Here is an 18,810-nt window from a genome sequence, read left to right as displayed (position 1 = left end):
TTTAATAGCTCTTAGAGATTAAAAAATCTCACTGTGAGATATTAAACACATTACAAATGCAATATATGTTTCACCTCCAGTGAAAACTACTAACTAAAGAGATTGAGTTTTCTTTAAAAGCCTTTATGAAATTCAGAAATATTTGACACTCTCTTGAGGCAAGGCTGATTTTACAGATATGTATATAACCTGTATGCTTACTTTTATCATATGAAAGGTTCTTTGTTAAACACAGCTTTTTGATTTTAAAACATTCTACATACTTTAGAGAATTAAGATTTTTTTTAAAGATTTATTTGATTTAGGCTGGCACCGAGGCTCAATAGGCTAATTCTCCACCTGTGGGTCCGGCACAAGGGGTTCTAGTCCCGGTCACCCCTTTTCCAAGCCAGCTCTCTTCTGTGGCCCGGGAATGCAGTGGAGGATGGCCCAAATGCTTGCGCTCTGCACCCGCATGGGAGACCAGGAAAAGCACCTGGCTCCTGGCTTCGGATCAGCGCAGTGCGCTGGCTGTGGCAGCCATTGGAGGGTGAACCAACGGCAAAGGAAGACCTTTCTGTCTGTCTGTCTCTCTCTCTCACTGTCCACTCTGCCTGTCAAAAATAAAGTAAAATAAAAAAAAAAAAGATTTATTTGATTTTATTTGAAGGCAGAGTTAGAGAGAGAGGCCTTCCATCCGCTGGTTCACTCCCCAGTTGGCCACAATGGCAGTAGCTAGGCCAATCCGAAGCCAGGAGTCAGGAGCTTCCTCCTTGTGTAGGTGCAGGGGGCTCAAGGACCTGGGCTATCTTCCACTGCTTTCCCAGACCATAGCAGAGAGCTGGATCACAAGTAAAGCAGCCAGGACTAGAACGGGTGCCCATATGGGATGATGGCACTGCAGGTGGCAGCTTTACCCACTACACTACAATGCTGGACCCAAGAATTAAGATTTTTAAGAAAGTATCTTGGCAAGGGGCTGGCACTGTGGCGCAGTGGTTAACGCCCTGGCCTGAAGCACCGGCATCCCATATGGGCACTGGTTCAAGACCTGGCTGCTCCATTTCCAATCTAGTTCTCTGCTATGGCCTGGGAAAGCAGTTAAAGATGGCCCAAGTCCTTGGGCTCCTGCACCCATGTGGGAGACCAGAAAGAAGCTCCTGACTCCTGGCTTTGGATCAGTGCTGCTCCAGTCATTGCGGCCAATTGGAGAGTGAACCATCGGATGGAAGACCCCTCTCTCTCGCTCTCTTTCTCTCTCTGTGTAACTCTGACTTTCAAATAAATAAAATAAATCCTTAAAAAAAAAAGAAAGTATCTTGAAAAAAGAAAAATCGCAATAATTGTTGATAAAAATTAAGACACCAGCATAAGCTAATTTATTATTTTTTTAAAGATCTTATTTATTTATTTGAGAGGTAGAGTTACAGACAGTGACAGAGAGACAGAGAAAAAGGGAGAGACAGAGAATAAGGTCTTCCTTCCGTTGGTTCACTCCCCAATTGCCGTAACGGCTGGAGCTGTGCCGATTGGAAGCCAGGAGCCAGGTGCTTCTTCCTGGTCTCCCCTGTGGGTAAAAGAGCCCAAGGACTTGGGACATCTTCTACTGCTTTCTCAGGCCACAGAAAAGAGCTGGATTGAAAGAGCAGCAGCTGTGATTAGAACAGACACCCATATGGGATGCTGGCGCCACAGGCAGAGGATTAACCTACTGCGCCATGGAGCCGGTCCCCAGCATAAGCTATTTTAAACACAATTTATTATCATAAATAAATCTCTGTAGATTTATGAAAATATCAGCAATAATCTATTGGTGTTCAGGTCACTGCAACTCAATACTACTCGAGTAGCAACAATGATATATATTGATGTGGGTAGATCACCTACCAAACTGGGAAAACCTGGGAGTACCTGAGATGCTGTCAGTACTAACTGACAGACTCCATGGATGATTTCTCACAGCAGAGTCTGTCCAGTACTCCAAAGAGAAAAATATGACAAGCTAATTAAGGAGTATGTTTCATAAAAACATTTACAGTGGGGCAGATATTTAGCCTAGCAGTTAAGATACTGGGTCCTATACTGGAGTACCTGGGTTTGATATTGGGTTCTACCCAATGTGGATGCTGGGAACAGTGGTGTCAGCTTAAGGAATTGGATTACTGCCATCCATAGTTGAGGAGACTCAGATTGAGCTTCCAGCTTCCAACTCTGGTCCCAGACAAGTTCTTGCTGTTGTAGGCATTTGTGGAATGAAGCAGTGGATGGGAGATCTCACCTCTACCTCCACCTCTACATCTGCCTCTCTGCCTCAACCATCTCTACCTCTACCTCTCTCTCTCTTAAATAAATTAACCAAAATTTTAAAAAGACAGAAGATTAATTGAAAAAAAAAAAATCTTCAAAGCAAAAGGTTCCTATGTATCACAGAACATGAGTACCAAGAAACTTTTTTGGAAGTAAGAACTCACAGGCCAGCACAGTGGTATGGTAGGCTAAGCCTCTGCCTATGGTGCCAGCATCCTATATGTGCACAGGCAGGTGTCTCAGCTGCTCCATTTCTGATCCAGCTCTCTGCTACGGTCTGAGAAAGCAGCAGATGATGGCCCAAGTGATTGGGCCGCTGCACCTGTGTGGGAGACCCAGAAGCTCCTGGCTCCTGGCTTCAGATTGGCCCAGCTCCAGCTGTTGTGGTCATTTGGGGAGTGAATCATCAGGTGGAAGACCTTTCTCTCTTTCTCTTTTTCGCTCTGTCTATAACTCTATTTCTCAAAAAATAAAATAAATCTTAAAAAAAAAAAAAAAAAAAAAAAACTCTTGGGGGCCAGCATTATGTTGCAACAGGTTAAGCCACCACTTGTAAACCCAGCATCCCATATAGGAATTGGTTTGAGTCCCAGATGCTCCACTTGTGATCCAGCTCCCTGCTAATGTGCCTGGGGAGGCAGCAAAGGACAGCCCAAGTATCTGGGACCCTGACAACCCAGTGGGAGACTTGGATGAAGTTCTAGGCTCCTGGCTTTGGGTTGCCCAGTGCTAGCTGTAGTGGCTATTTGGGAAGTTTACCAGTAAATGGAGGACTGGTATGTATATGTGTGTATCTATATATGTACGTACATACACACACACACACATCTCCAGTTCCTGTCACTCTGTCTCTCAAATACATAAAATTAATAAAAAATTAAATTAAAAATTAAAAATTAAAAAATGAATTTCTAAACTCAAAAAAAAATCTAGATCTCCAGGGTGAGACCTAGATAGAAATTTGAATTTATAAAAACTCAAAGGTAGGTCTGATCTTCAGTCAGTTTGAGAACCACTCCCATTAAAAAAAATTTTTTTGAAAATTTAGACACATCGGAGACAAAATTTCTAGAGGTTACTTTATGAAACTCAAAGGCTAATATACTATTCATTTCTCAAAGTGGAAGGCACTACATACAAATAAGGCCTCAAATAAATATATTTTCTAACTGGTTTTATTCATAGGTTTTTTTTTTTGTTTTTTGTTTTTTTTTTTGACAGGCAGAGTGGACAGTGAGAGAGACAGAGAGAAAGGTCTTCCTTTTGCCACTGGTTCACCCTCCAATGGCCGCCGCAGCCAGCGCGCTGTGGCCGGCGCACTGCGCTGATCCAATGGCAGGAGCCAGGTGCTTCTCCTGGTCTCCCATGGGGTGCAGGGCCCAAGTACTTGGGCCATCCTCCACTGCACTCCCGGGCCACAGCAGAGAGCTGGCCTGGAAGAGGGGCAACCGGGACAGAATCCGGCGCCCTGACTGGGACTAGAACCTGGTGTGACGGCGCCTCAAGGTGGAGGATTAGCCTAGTGAGCCACGGCGCCGGCACTCATAGGGTTTTTTTTTTTTTTTTTTTAAAGTATCAATGTAAAACCATTTTTCTAACTAGAAATTAATAGAAATAAACTTCATGGTTGTTTAATACATTAAAATATCTCTGCAATGGGGTGGATATTGTGATGCAGTGGGTTAAGCTGCCATTTGGGACATCTGTATCCTACATTAGAGTTTCAGTACCAGCTACACCACGCAAGTGATTCAGCTTCCTACTAGTGCATCTTGGAGACAGCAGATGATGGCCCAAGTACTTGGGTTCCTGCCAGCCCTATGGAAGACCTGGATGAAGTTCCTGGCTCTTGGCTTCAGTTTGGCCTACCATGGGTTATTGTGGGCATTTGGAGAGTGAACCAGTAGATGGAAGATCTCTCACTCTCTCTCTCAAGTGAACCAGTAGATGGAAGATCTCTCTCTCTGTCACTCTGCCTTTCAAATATATAAATTAAAAAAAAAAAAAAAACTACAAAATTCTTCAATAAAGAAGTATTATTCTCAACAAATACTTTTCTTAAATATTTCACAAAAAGCAATTCATTTCTAAAGACAACATATGATTTCCCTTTGCAAATCTGAGATTTTAGAACTAGAAAGAACCGTTAGGACAATCCAATCCCATGATTTTTAGATGAAGCAACAAACAGCCATTCAGAACAGTTTAGGTAAGTTACTTAGGGTCACACAATTACTTAATAGCAGAGGCAAGACTGGAAACCAAGTCTTATCTCTACACAATGCTTTTCCTTAAACAATAAAAAAAGTTATATTAGGATGTTTACAGAAAGGTCTACACATTTGTATAGAAATGTTATATATAGGTAGTAAGGATTTATCTCTCTAAGATTCCCATCTGATTTTTGGTTGTTTCCCTTCACGTCTTAATTTGTCTAAAAAATTTATATTAACTAATAATATAAGAAAGTTTAAGAAAATAAGACCTTACCGTTTCATCAGGTACTCCATGGCGATCAAATTGGTAAAAAGATGCTATATGAGTAATAATCCACCAACTAAAACCTGCTGGATCCCTGGACTGGATTATAGGCACAGAATGTCGTCTTCGGTCACTGGATTTTTCAAAGAGTGTTTTAAGTAGCTTATTCAACCAGTTCCAAAATGACTATAGAAACAAAAGTAACATAATTCAATTAAATTAAGACTGTTCCAATAACTTTTCATTTAAGATTTCCCTCACATACAAAATAGAATATAAAACTTCATATATACTTTCTAAATACTTTTTATAAATATTTATACACTTTCATATATAAATATATATAATTATACATAAAAGTATTTAAAAATAGTATATAAAAGTATTGAAAGTATTTATACTATATATATATATACTTTATAAAAATAAACTTTAAAATAATGAAAACATTCAAGTTAATTAGAACATGACTAGTACTTTAGAAAGACTCTATATGCCCCTACAATCACATCTTTTTTGATCCAGGTCTAACAATTATCCTGACTTTCATGATAAATCATTCTCTTGCTTTTATAAGTTTTGCCATACAGGTATATAAGCCCATAACATTGTTTGGCTTCACCTGTATTTTGTTTATACAGGTTTTTATTCTTTTTTAAAAGATTAATTTCTTTATCTGAAAGAATTATAGAGAGAAGAGGAGGGAGGAAGAGAGGGAAAAAGGGACGGAGGGACAGAGGTATCTTCTATCTGCTGTTTTACTCCCCAAATGGCTATAACAGCCAGGGACTGGGCAGACTAAAGCCAGGAGCCAGGAACTTCATCCTCCCATATTGAGTGGCAGGGGTTCAAGTATGTGGGCCATCTACCGCAGTTTTTCCTGAAGCTTTAGCACGGAACTGGTTCAGAAGTGGAACAGCTGGAACTTGAACCACTGCCCATACAGGATGCTGGTGTCACAGGTGGAAGCTTAATCCACTGCACTACATCCCCAACCCTAGGTTTTTATTCTTAAGTGGCTTGTTTCTACTCTTTAGCAATTTACTTCTTTTGTTTAATATTAGGTTTCTGAGCACACCCATATTAATGTGTATAGCCACAGTTCACTGGCATATTCTAATGTATGATAAAGAATAAACCATTTATCTAATCTGCTGCTGATTACTTATTGAGCTTTAATAAGCTTTTTAAACAGGTACTTCATGCAAATGTTCAAGTTATTAGTCATCAAGATCTGGCAATTCCTCTTACCTTTCTAATGTTTGCAGAATCTGAAGCTACTCCCCTTTATTTTGATTACTGTCTCTTTTTCAGGAAAGATTGGCCAATTTTAATTACATTCCTACATCTCAGACCTTGGAATTGGCATCACTATTTTTCAGCCTAAATCTTTCAGGTTTCCCTTCAATTCTGTTTCATAGATTTACTTCACCTCATTCTTGAAAGATTTTAAGTGGACAAATAAAAAAATATATATATATGTATATCCCTTCATTTTTGTCAGTACAGACTAAATAGGCTCTCATTGTATAAAATAAAATGAAAAGAAGGAAATAAACATAAAAACCAGATGTTATTTCATTATTGACTAGTTTAAAAGATTTTTAATTTAGAGGCACACGCTTTGTCAATGTGTAACAATCCTCTTTCTTTCCTGGATTCTTTTTACTTTCAGAATTTTTATTTGGATTTTATTGGTAAAGTAGAGAGGAGAGAGAGAGAGAGATATCTTCTTGTTAGCTTACTCCCAAATGTCGACAATAGCCAAGCCTGGATCAAACCAAAAGCAGGATCCTGTAACTCAATCTGGGTCTCCCATGTGTGTGGCAGGGACCCATACACTTAAGCCAGACCCAGGATGTGCTTTAGCAGGAAGGTGGATGAGAAGCTGAGGAAGAGGGACTTGAACCAGACACTCAAGAGAACGCAGGCAATTCCAAGTGTTACTTAACCACTGTGCCCAGTGCCCAACATCCATCCACCCTCCTGTTTCTGTATTCCTTTTCATTGGTGTTGGTTATAGGAGAGTGGGGGAGTCTTTGGTTTTTTAGTTTATGTGGTATTTGTTTTACAAGACACTAAATTCTCTACTTTTGTTTCCTGTTCCCATAACCACCCAATCAACAAAGAGTATCACCCTCACTCTCTTTTTGCCCTTTTGTTATCCAGAAAGTACACAAGAAACTTTTTTTCACTATTTTCTGTTCTGGCAATGGTTTTATATTCACTTTATGATCACTTCTAATTTTCTTCTCTCCTTTGAGCAGTTTTTCTCAAATGTGTTTGCTTGTTAAAAAGGTTTATGATATGAGCTTTGCTAATTTTTACTTCTTTCAATTTATAGTTTTGAGCATTCCTTTTATAGTTATACTGTTGGCATATCTTTGTGTAAATGTATTTGTTCTTGTTATTCTATCCTTTGTAGGGAGTTTATGTTTAGCCACCCATCAGTTGAATCTGGCTACAAAGAAATCAACAGATTGAAATTTTTAATGAAATCTACATATTATGAACTCAGGTTACAAACTTGCATGAGAGCTAGATTGAAATAATAAATACACAGTAACAATTTTAACCTTCTGCAAGACAGCACAGTTAAAGACAGGCTATTTTCCTTTCAAATTAAGTTGAGTTTCTAGTCTATCTTTTGGGTGTCCAGTTGTTAGCAGGTTTTCAACTTGAGTCAAGTCTAAGCTTTATTATTTCTATTCTTTTACTCTATCATGTGTGAAAGTCAAAGTTTGAGTTTGCATAATTTAGAACCTGCCTCCAAGGGCATGAAGCAGATTCAATGTCCCACTGATCTGAGTTGTCACATTTACTATTTGATTTTAGTACCTACATTCTGCTAGCTTAATGACACACTCAGAATGATTGCTTTTTTAAACAAGAAGTTCAGATTATTCTACTGTTATGAATAGAAACTGTTATTTAAAAAAAATTCTTATATTTATATACTTTTTATTTATTTATTTTAAAGGCAGAGAGACAGAGTTCCTATTCACTCCCCAAAGGCCTACTGTACCTGGAGGTGGTCCAGGTTGAGGCCAGGAGTTAGAAATCCCAGTCAATGTAGGTGTCCCATGTGGGTGGCAAGGATCCAAGCAGAGTATATGCATTAGCAGAAAGCTAGAAGTAGGATAAGAGCCACAACTCAAACCCAGACACTTCAATTCTGAACGCAGGGATCCCAAGCTGTGTCCTAATCTCCACTCCAAATGAATGGAAATTACTTACTTGATAAAAAAAAAAAAAAAAAAAAAAAAGCCTTTAAAATCTGAATATAACTTATTTCAGTTGTATAACTTTGGTTATTTTAAAATAAATAACCTTGTTACCCCAAAATGAAAAGTATGCAAATCATATAAGCTAAATAATTCTATAAATATAAATTTCTACAATTAAGAATTTTAAATTGTGCATATTTGAGTGTTTAAAATCTAGAAAGGCTACTAGAAATAGGATGAACATGCATATACTAGCTAAAGACACTTTCAGATTGAACGTCTTTAAACAATAACTCTAAAGAAATGCAAAATCCTTGTAATAATGAGTAAACATAGAGGTTACAGAAAATTGAAAAATTGATGCCTATCATGTCAATGAAATTTTTAAAAATTAGTAAATAATCAAAGGGGAGAAAACTTTATGACATTCAAAAAAAATAAAAACTTGAAAGTCAAAACATACCTTACACTTCTAGATGTTTCAAATCACTAATTTAAGATTAAAAATAAATTAGGTATTCTGTATCCTGTTACTGCTCTGTTTGGTGATTGCTATTGCTGTATTATAAAGAAAGAATTTAGTAATATTTTTCTTGATGAAACTACTGAATAAATTCAATATAAGAGTTAGTAACAACAACTACCATCAATTTTCCAACTTACTTCTGAAAGAGACCATTTACTTCTGTGGTCTAACAGATGAATGAGTAGAATCCATAATTCTTTAACACACAGACATGGACAATGATGATTCATTAATGCTTCAGTAAGCCTAACCTGTAGGAAAGAACCAAAATGAGTTACCTATGAGGCAGCAACAAAATTACACATGCTATACATGCTTCTTCCACTTGTTTTAAAAGAATTAGAGAACTTTGTTTTCAATTATAGAAAACTATGAAAAATATGCCATTTCATTAAATTCTAAAGTAAATTTCCGGGGGTGAGAATGTGACATAAAAGTTAAGTTGCTGCTTGAGGTGTCCACATCTTATATTGGAGTGCCTGGCTCTGATTCTGGCTCCTTTACTTTGGGTACAGCTTCCTGAGATAAGAATGCACATACTGGGAGGCAGCAGATCATGGCTTAAGTACTTGGGTTCCTATCACCCATAAAGGAGACCTGGATGGAGCTCCAGGCTCCTAGCTTTGGCCTGGTCCAGTCCTGGGTGTTGTTAGCATTTGGGAATTGAACCAGCAGATGGAAGATCTCTCTGTGCTGCACTGTCTTTCAAATAAAAAACTGAAAATAAATGTTTTAAGCCTAAAGATACATTTCCGTTTTAAAACCAAAACTACAGGAGCCAGTGCTATGACATAGGTTAAGCCTCCACCTGCATGCAGGCATCCCAAAAGGGTACCGGTTCAAGTCCTGGTTGCTCCTGTACCCAATCCAGCTCTCTGTTAATAGCCTGGGAAAGTAGCATAGGATGGCCCAAGTGCTTGGGTCCCTCCACCTATATGGGAGACCTGGAAGAAGCTCCTGGCTCCTGACTTGGGATCAGCCCAGCTACGGCCATTGCAGCCATTTGGGGAGTAAACCAGCAGATGGAAGACCTCTCTGTCTCTCCCATCCTCTGTCTGTAACTCTGCCTATCAAAGAAATGAATAAACGTTTAAAAAAAAAAAGCACAAAATGAATTTAATTTTTTACTTAAAAAATTTTTCTTTTAAGATTTGAAAGAGTTAGAGAGGTAGAGGTAGATGCAAAGGCAGAGAGAGAAGAAAAGAGAGAGAGAGAGAGAGAAAATCTTTCACCCACTAGTTCACTCCCCAAATGGCCCCAATGGCTGGAGCTGGGCTGAAGCCAGGAGCCAGGAGCTTCTCCCAGGTCACCCACATGTGTGTAGGGGCCCAAGGACTTGGACCATCTTCCACTGCTTTCCCAGGCACACTAGCAGAGAGCTGGCTCAGAAGTGGAGCAGCCAGGACTCAAACCGGTGTCCATATGGGATACCAATGCTGCAGGAAGCAGCTTACTCACTATGGCAGAGTTACAGCCACCCAAAATTGGTTTAATCATCTGATCTAGTGGTCAATAAGTTTTCTCTGTATTTAGAAATACTTAAAATATTGTTTTCAATATAACCTGTGTCACAACTACTCAATTTTGCTGGTGTATTAACGTCAGCAGTTACAGATAACAGGGAAGAGAGACAGGGCTGTGTTACAGCAAAATTTAACTTACAAAAACAGGTAGAGGGCTAGATTTGACCTCTGGATCATGGATTACTGATCTAGTTCTAATCCATGTAACACATATACACAAACACACAAGTATCTTATGAAAAGATTAGAAAACAATTTCTGATCCAATGAAAAGTGAAGTAAAAATTCTTGTAAGACAGAAAAAATACTTAGAAATTTATAAAGATTAAGTGATTGCAAAATTAACATCAATGGCCAAGAGTAAATGGAAAGTGTTCTGGCCTCTGGGCTTTGGCCTGGCCAGTCCCAACTCCAACTATTGCAGCCATTTGAAGAGAGAATCAGCAGACTGAAGATCTCTCTCTCTCTCTCTCTCTCTCCCACCCACCCCCCAACATGTTTTCAGATAAATAAAACAAAATTCACAATTCTTAAAAAAAAATTCACTGCCTCCATTGAGCACTCCAGCAAACGCAACCTAATAAAAACAGTCAATCGACCTTTCATGGAAAAAAGAGTAAACAAAAACTTTTGTTAAGTAATTTAAGTATTCATTTTATCATTATGTACAGCAATACAACAGATTATTAAAGAGATAGCTAGCCTCTCCTATTTGAACTGAAGTTTAACTTCCAGTCATTTCCACAAGCATCTTGTTTTATTTTTTTTACAAGTTAAGAAATACTATTTTTCTATGAAAAAAAAAAGCTCCAAGATACTAATTACTAATTGCAGTATATTCAAAATATTCCAATTGAAATTATTTTCCCTTTCAGCTCCTTTATAATAGTAATTAAATATAAAATTAAGAGAATTAACAAGTAAACCATTTTGATTACACTTACACATTTTGATTACAGACTAAACAGCACACCTTAAGGACTATTAACATTAAGTACCAAAAATACAAATAAACTTATAAAGTATTACCTTGTCATACCTGTTGAGTGATAGGCTTATTAAATCACAAAGGAGATTTTCACAATGTTCTTCAAACAGGCTGACATTGGTTAAATTATCACCTGCCAGATTCATAAACTGATGACTATAAACAACTTGTTCTAAAAAATGTAATAAAATAAATTCTAATTAAAACTAGAGGTTTTTTTATTAATTCAGAAGGGGAAAATAACTGCATACCTTTAAAAGACAACAAAATTGAAAATACACTGTTTTAAAATCTTTTCTGCAATTAAAAGTTGAATTTGAAGACAATAGCTATCTTTTTTGAGTGCTGATAAAAATTTTAAAAAGTTTTCCATCCTGCCAAGTATCATTTAATAACTTTCCTGTTACAATAAATCTAAGTATGAAGAGTATTAATGCTATATCACTTAAAAAAAAGTGAAGAAACACCATAAAATCTTCACCAAAATTTCTAATCAACAGACTTTTAAATTATTATTCTTTTAACAAATCCTAATAAATCGACTTCATGTAGTTGTTTTTTCAAATTTTGTACCTGTTATCAGAGTTACTGTTCTGAGGAAATGTGTGAGAGTCCATATGAGATAGGAAATCATGTATCTATACACCTCTTAATGCATACCTTGATTGTACCAAGAGGCCACATGGCAGGATTGACTTACACAATGTAGGTTTTCTAAGTACGCACTATGATGTGTACACAATGATAAACTCTCCTAATGACACATTTCTGAGGATGTATTCTCATCATTATGCAATGAATGACTGTATAAACTGACCATACAATTGGAAATAACCAGGAAAGTACAAAATAAGATGTGACACAGTATCAATTTCCACATATCAATTGGCAAAAAAACTATCTGAAATTATAATTGCAAGAGAATAAGATAGTCACGTTTACAAGTAATATATGTAGATTGGTAAGAGTAGCTCTATAGCAAATGAGTAGCATATATAATATTAAAACTGCAAATACATAGATTAAATATATATATGTACATAGATTAAATATATATAATGGGGAAAAATGTTCAGTGAAAAATTATTTTTAATATCACAAAATAATAGAAATGTTTAAAAACGGACATGGCTACATAAAGTACAATAGATCTATAACATTAGCCCTTAAATGAATAAAGTAGAACTATGTATACTAATATGAACAGCTCTCTAAAATATTCCCAAATAAAAGATCACATTGAACAGTATGATGATACCATCTGTGGTTAGAAATAAAACCAAAATGCTAACTATGCTAACTATGATATACATGTATATACTATACATGTATGTAATAGAAAGTAAGTATGGAAAGATGAACAGGCCAAGCTATTCCCAGTAGTTTTCTTTGGGGAAAAAAAAGAGTGAAAAGTTCTTCCTTTACTTTGCTCACTATTCATTAAAAAAAAAATTATAGAGGGGTGGGTATTGTGGTACATCAGGTTAAGCCACTGCTTGCAATGGTTGCTTCCCATGTCAGCATGCTGACTACTTCTGGTCCAGCTTCCTGTTAAAGCTCCTGGAAAGGCAACAGATGAGGGCTCAACTATGAGGTCCCTGCCACTAATGTGGGAGATCTGGATGGAGTCCCTGGCTCTTGGCTTCAGCCTGGCCCAGCCCTTGCTGTTGTGGGCCTTTGAGGAGTGAGTTAGCAGATGGAAGATCTCTCTGTGTCTCCTTCACTCTCTGTCACTCTGCCTTTCAAATATATAAATAAAATAAATCTGAAATAAATATCAGAAAGCACTCATCATTTCTAGTTTTAAAAAGCAGTGAAAGTTTAGAATAAAAAAGGGTATAAGTCAAAAACCCATAAACTTACTCATTTTTTCACCTAATATGTGAAGAATTTCTAGGACCAGCCAATGGATATCCAAATGGAGATGTAATAAATGCCATGATGGTGGAAAAAGCTGTGAATGACATTATCAACTGTAATTGAGAACTCATGATACATCACTCAGTATTTTATAGCATGAAACAACACTCCTTCACAAGCACAAGGATAAAGAACCAATTAACCTACCACTATTCAAAAGCTCAGGGAAAACCTCTGTCTTGTTCATAAGAGGATCCTTTCACTGAAGGTCTTTGAAAGCGGGATATAGTTTCATCTGCTGGTTTAAGATACACCCACCTTGGAACTGCTGAATAGACTTGTACAGTAAAGATCCCTTCCAACCAATCTCTGATTCTACTAAAGCTGCAAAGCAGTAAAAGAATTTTTTTAAACACTTGTTTTTGTGATTTTGCTTTAGAATTTTGCTACGAAAAATTTTTTTAATGTAATGAGTACCCAGGAACTCCCTAGACTACCACATATACACTATTATCCTCTTAAGAAATGGAGGTTATAAGACAGTTGAAGAAATTTAACTGAATTCATACAGTAGGATTCAAATCCAAGTCTATTTGATTCAAAAGCCAGTACTTTCAATTATTGTGTTGTACTGGGTTATATTCAATAACTATCCCCCAGTCAACATTTAGAATAACAATAGAAATAAATATAATGACATAAATCTGTTTCACTAAAACAACTAGAAAGAAAGATGAAGAAAGGACCGCATCATCAGATATACAAACAAAATAAGATGCCATGCTAATAAAATAATGTTGGCATGGGAATAGATAATTAAATACAGCAAGAATAGGGATGAAAGAGATGGATAAATATGGTATCTCAAATCAGCAGGGGAAGCATGGGTCATTCAATAAAGATGGGTTATTAACTTATCCATTGGCAAGAAACTAGAGTTAGATTTCCTACCTCACTGCTCATTAAGAAAAGACTGAATAGATTATACAACAAAAAGAAAAATTGACAAATATAAACTAAATAAAAAGCTCCAGTTATCTATCTGGGAAGTCAATTTAACTGGCGAAATAGAGAAATCTTAGAAAATGTTTGTAATACATACTACCTAACAAATAATGTGTAAAAAGAATTTCTTAAACTAGACAGAAGTTCAACTGAAAATACACATTAAAACAAGATGTTTCAGTTACCAGATGAATAAAATATAATATATAAACAGACTCTTGTAAGTTTTACTTTGTAAATTTTTTTTCATGTTTCTGAAAAGAACAGCAATGCCTTTTTATTTGTTGAAGAGTGCAACTTTAAAAATTCTGAGTTTCTGAGCTTCAAATAACCTAGGTAAACTCTAGTATGAGGACCTCTGTGCACAAATTTTTCTTTTTGTTGCTAGATAAAATTATTCAGTTTTATTTTTATGTAGTTAATATCCAGAAAATATAGTGATATCCAGTATAATTTATAGAAACTAGTAAAAAGGAAATAAATTCTTTCCCCATAAAATGCTCATGAATCTTTATTAAATGATATAATTAAAAGCAGTTATTTGCTTGCTTTCTATGGACTGGATATATTAGTCTGTAAATGCAGTTGGAACTCTATTTACTTTTATTATTACATATATTGATTTCATATAAAAGTTAATTTTTGTTTTGTTAAATTTCATAGAAATATAAACATTTAATTATATATTTTGGTGAAGACATGTTTCTAGAACCTGAATGCTACTCAAATTGATGAAGCCAAATAGAAAAGGCAAAGTTTAGGGAATAATGTTATAAATTATCATGTTTTATCTTTCACATTAAATCTCATTTTCTCATGGTGATTTTGTTATTTATAAGCTGGGCCACATGAAAAATACAAATTTTATTTTAAAAGTAAATTTGAATGGAATGATTACCACAAGTAAGGAAAAAAACGGCATAGTCAAAACAATCTTAATCATATGCCATAAAGATCTCAAAAGTCAGAACACAAGGTAGGGGTTGTGACATAATGCGTAAAGCTGCCTCCTGTGATGTCAGCATCCCATATGGGTGCAGATTTGCGTCCAGGCTGTTTCACTTCAGATTCAGCTCCCTGTTAATGTGCCTGGGAAAAGCAGCAGAAAATGGCCCAAGTGCATGGGCCCCTGCCACCTACATAGAGACCAGGATGAAGCTCGTGGCTTCAGCCTGGCCCAGTGTTGGCCACTGCAGCCATCTGGGGAGTAAACCAGCAGGTGAAAGCTCTCTCTCTCTCTTTCTCTTCCTCTCTCTTTGTCTCTGTTTTGTCTCTCCTTCTCTCTCTGTAACTCTTTCAAAAAAAGGATACACATGATTACAGTTTTGAAAGTATATTTTTATAAGGCAGTCTTGAATCTTACTATATAAATTATAGTTTGCCCAAACCTTTGTCAATGAGGAAAATGATACAAATTTTAAAATACAAAAGTTAGTTTATTTACATTCAAGCTTCTAAACATTTCACATCTTCATAAACAAAAACAGCTATTGGTTCAGTGTATACTACATGTTTTAAACATTTTGTACATATTCATTTATTAAATTCTCTCAATAACTCTAGAAGTTATATGAATTATACAGTTAAGGAGAGGGATGAGATGAGACATTTTTTTCCAAAAAACATATAATTAATAAAAGGGGAGGCCAACACTCAGGCAGTCTGCTTCCAGAGCTGTACTCTTGACTGATTTGTTTCACTCTTGAATAAATATTTCTTATGGGGAGAAAGCGCTGATAATTCAAAAATTAAATGAAACAAGTCAAACCTTAGTGTGGTTTTGATTTACAAATGCTCCTATGGTAACACTGGGAAGTTCAGATAGATGTCCAATATACAAGAGTAATCCATGCAGCTCATCAACCAACACTGAGGGAAGCTGAGCCTCCAAAGTCTCATAGGGATGGACAGGAACATGACTCTCAGCCTCTTGTACTTTCAGATATCTGAAAAATGATTATATATATTAAACAACAATAGTCTGGAAAATATCCACATAGAAATTCATGCAATAATCAAAATATTCATCTGACATCCTACCTGAAGATGAAAACTTTAACATAATGGAGAAATATTACGCACTGTTGTCTAATACTGTCTGCTTTCTCATGTAGGGCTGATATCTTCCCTGAAACCAAAATAGACAATGTTAACCATAGCATAAATAATCAGCAGGCATTAGTGACTTCATAAGCCATATTAACAGCAATTCTCTATCTTGTAACTTCCCATGGATTTCCCTGTCATTCTTGCCCACATCACTCCTCAAAACTACTCTTACCAAGGTCACCAATGAAAGCCATGTTGCCTAAGCTAATGGATACTATCTGTCCTCAAATAACTTGTCTTCAGTATAGCAGTAGCTACACGTGGCTTTACTGAAGCCATATATGACTGGTGTTTTTATCTACCTCTTTGCTGGCTCTTCTTTCGCAACTTTACTACCATCATGGGGTCTCCTCAGGAGTCAGTTCTGAGTCTCACTCTCTTTTCTACACATCTCTTCCGACATGTTGGATGTCTTCAGTTCCTTTATTAATCAATGATAGACTCCCAGAGGTTTACATAAACCTCATATTTTTCCTTTGAACTCCAGACCTTGTGTGTCAACCAGCATAACAGGCTTCTAAACTCAAATAGTATTTTCCGACACACTGCTCAGATAATGCAAAAAATGCATTCTTTGCTTTCCTTCACAACTTCTTCATGCTAAGTTTCCTCCATTTCATTCCATAATGCTACCAGCAGCTTATTTCTTCCTTGATTCTACCATTGCATTTACCCTCCATCACAGTCCCATTAAGTTTATAATCAAATATATCTTGAAATAGTCATTTTCTTTTTACTGTCTTAAACTACTGCAACAGGGCTCCTCACACGTCTTCCTTTTTACCCTCTTGAAGCACCAAATCTACTTAAAATATGTCTCAACTTTTATTACTCCCAAGTCAAAATCCATGAAAGGCTACCAACTGTATTTAGAAAGAAATCAAAATTGTTTATAATTATTTACAGGCTCTCTTCTCTTTCTTCTAATCTCACCCCACGTCATCTTTCCCTCCTTTAACATTTATACCATCTAAAATTATCAATTATTAGCATGATGTACAAAATATTGAAGTAAAAGATACTCATGAAATAAAAAGAGAGAAAATACATATGAATTACAGGGAATAAACCCTAAACCATATTAAATGTAAAACAAAATTCATTTCTAAATTTGAATTCAAATAAGCAAACATGACTACTACTTTGACAAAGCTAACATGACCATAAATGTCAGACTGTTTTGCAAATACCTACATATTAAACTACATTGTTATGCCTTAATTTCATCTACAAAAAGTTACAGACCATGATATGGTTTGAATATGGTTTGTCCCCTCCAAAACTCAGGTTGATATGTGATTGTCATTGTGTTGGTATTGGAAGGTGGAGTCTTTTGAAGAGGCTAATGAGGTCAGTAGAGGAATTAATGTCACCTTTTGGGAGTAAAAGTTTGCTCAGGGGATTAGTTATCACAAGAGCAGGTGGTTATAAAGGTTGTTCACCCCATATATTTTGTCTGTTATGCAGCTCTTATTTGCTGCTCTTGTACTTGCTATTGTCATGTGATATAAACAGCATGTTACAATGTAGCAGGACACTTCTGCCAGTTACAATGGTCTGATCTAGAATTCACCAGCCTCTAGAACCATGGGATAAACGATCTCTTTTCTTTTTTCTTTCTTTTTTTCATTTCTTTTTTGTTTTACCTCTTTTCTTTATAAATTACCCAGTGTTGAATATTCTTTTAGAACATAAAATGGTCTAAAACTATCCCCCATTTTCACAACCCCCAGCCATAAAGACTGCTGTGAACTTCTGCAGCCAGGCAAGATGGAATGAAAGGGTCAGATTTATCCATCTCCCGTCTTAAACTTGAAACCTGAGAAACAACACAAAACAAGTTTCCAGGCACTAAAAACAAGGTAAAACAAGACTGCTATCCCAGGGAGAAGGTAAGCCCTGTGACTGCATCTGCTTAACAACTAGAGTTTCCAGGCTGTAATAGTACAGGGGAAAAAGCACAATCACTGTCCAACTCATTGAGCTGACAAGACATTAATTCTGAGTTTAGAGAAGCCTGAATTTACAGAGCAAAGAATTGAAGAAGAAAGGAGATTTAAAACAAATAACAAAAACTCTGGAAATGTATGCAATCCCTGCCCCTACCTTTACCCCACCCTCCAGCCTCTGAAGTCTTTGACTGAGTACAGGTATGTTCAGGTATGAGAGAAAATTACCCAAGACCATGGGAAAACACTAAAAAACAATTCTCTTCAAAGCTTATTCAAGCTGGGAAATAGTTTCAGTTCCTACCAGCAAGAATTTTAAAAACCTCATAATGTACCAGGCATTAGAAAGAAATTTCAGATACTTTACAAAACTAATTTAATAAGCTTAGTTGGCATTAAACTAAGCACTACTTTTGAAAAGCCCTAACAAAATTTTTAAAAAACCCTCAGAATGATCCCATGGATTACAAGGGATCAACAGCAAATCAGAACAATATTTATATAAAGAAATACAAGAAAATCCAGAAAGCAGCCATGGAAAATCTACAATGTCTACCATATAATAAAACATTATTAGATATTCAAAGGAGCAGGAAATTATACCACAGAACCAGGAGGGGAAAAATCAATCAATACAATCAAAGCCAGAAATGACAATGATGACAAAATCAGCAGCCATTTACATTAAAAATGTGCATGTGTACACATACTTCCCATATCCAAGATGGATGTAAGCAAGTATGACAACACAAATGGGTGATACAAAAAAAAAATCCAAATGAAATATACAGCCAAAAAACACCAAGAAAGGGCAACCTATCAGGTATATTTAAGAAATTATCAGCACACAGTATGT

General features: G+C 36.3%; 1 protein-coding gene across 4 annotated transcripts in view; it reads right to left on the bottom strand.

The window, feature by feature from the left end:
• Nucleotides 1-18,810, bottom strand: part of MMS22L (MMS22 like, DNA repair protein) — a 120,018-nt gene that overhangs the window by 94,815 nt on the left and 6,393 nt on the right. For 3 of the 4 annotated variants that reach the window (XR_016233842.1, XM_089332868.1, XM_089332870.1), the window contains exons 5-10: nucleotides 15,937-16,024; nucleotides 15,665-15,842; nucleotides 12,895-12,985; nucleotides 11,073-11,203; nucleotides 8,658-8,771; nucleotides 4,777-4,953 (exon numbers count right to left, since the gene is read on the bottom strand). Coding sequence is in view for 3 of the 4 variants with exons in the window: in XM_089332868.1 (XP_089188994.1) it covers nucleotides 4,777-4,953; nucleotides 8,658-8,771; nucleotides 11,073-11,203; nucleotides 12,895-12,985; nucleotides 15,665-15,842; nucleotides 15,937-16,024 (779 nt within the window). In the remaining variant the exon portion in view is untranslated. Of the gene's footprint in view, nucleotides 1-4,776; nucleotides 4,954-8,657; nucleotides 8,772-11,072; nucleotides 11,204-12,894; nucleotides 12,986-15,664; nucleotides 15,843-15,936; nucleotides 16,025-18,810 lie in introns of those variants that run through there. The other variant, XM_089332869.1, reaches the window with a different exon arrangement.

The sequence above is a fragment of the Oryctolagus cuniculus genome, chromosome 5 (assembly GCF_051225735.1).
Source record: "Oryctolagus cuniculus isolate XC-2025 breed Fujian yellow rabbit chromosome 5, ASM5122573v1, whole genome shotgun sequence".
NCBI lineage: Eukaryota > Metazoa > Chordata > Mammalia > Lagomorpha > Leporidae > Oryctolagus > Oryctolagus cuniculus.
Note: the sequence above shows the minus strand (reverse complement) of the source record. Positions and strands in the feature narration are given on the sequence as shown.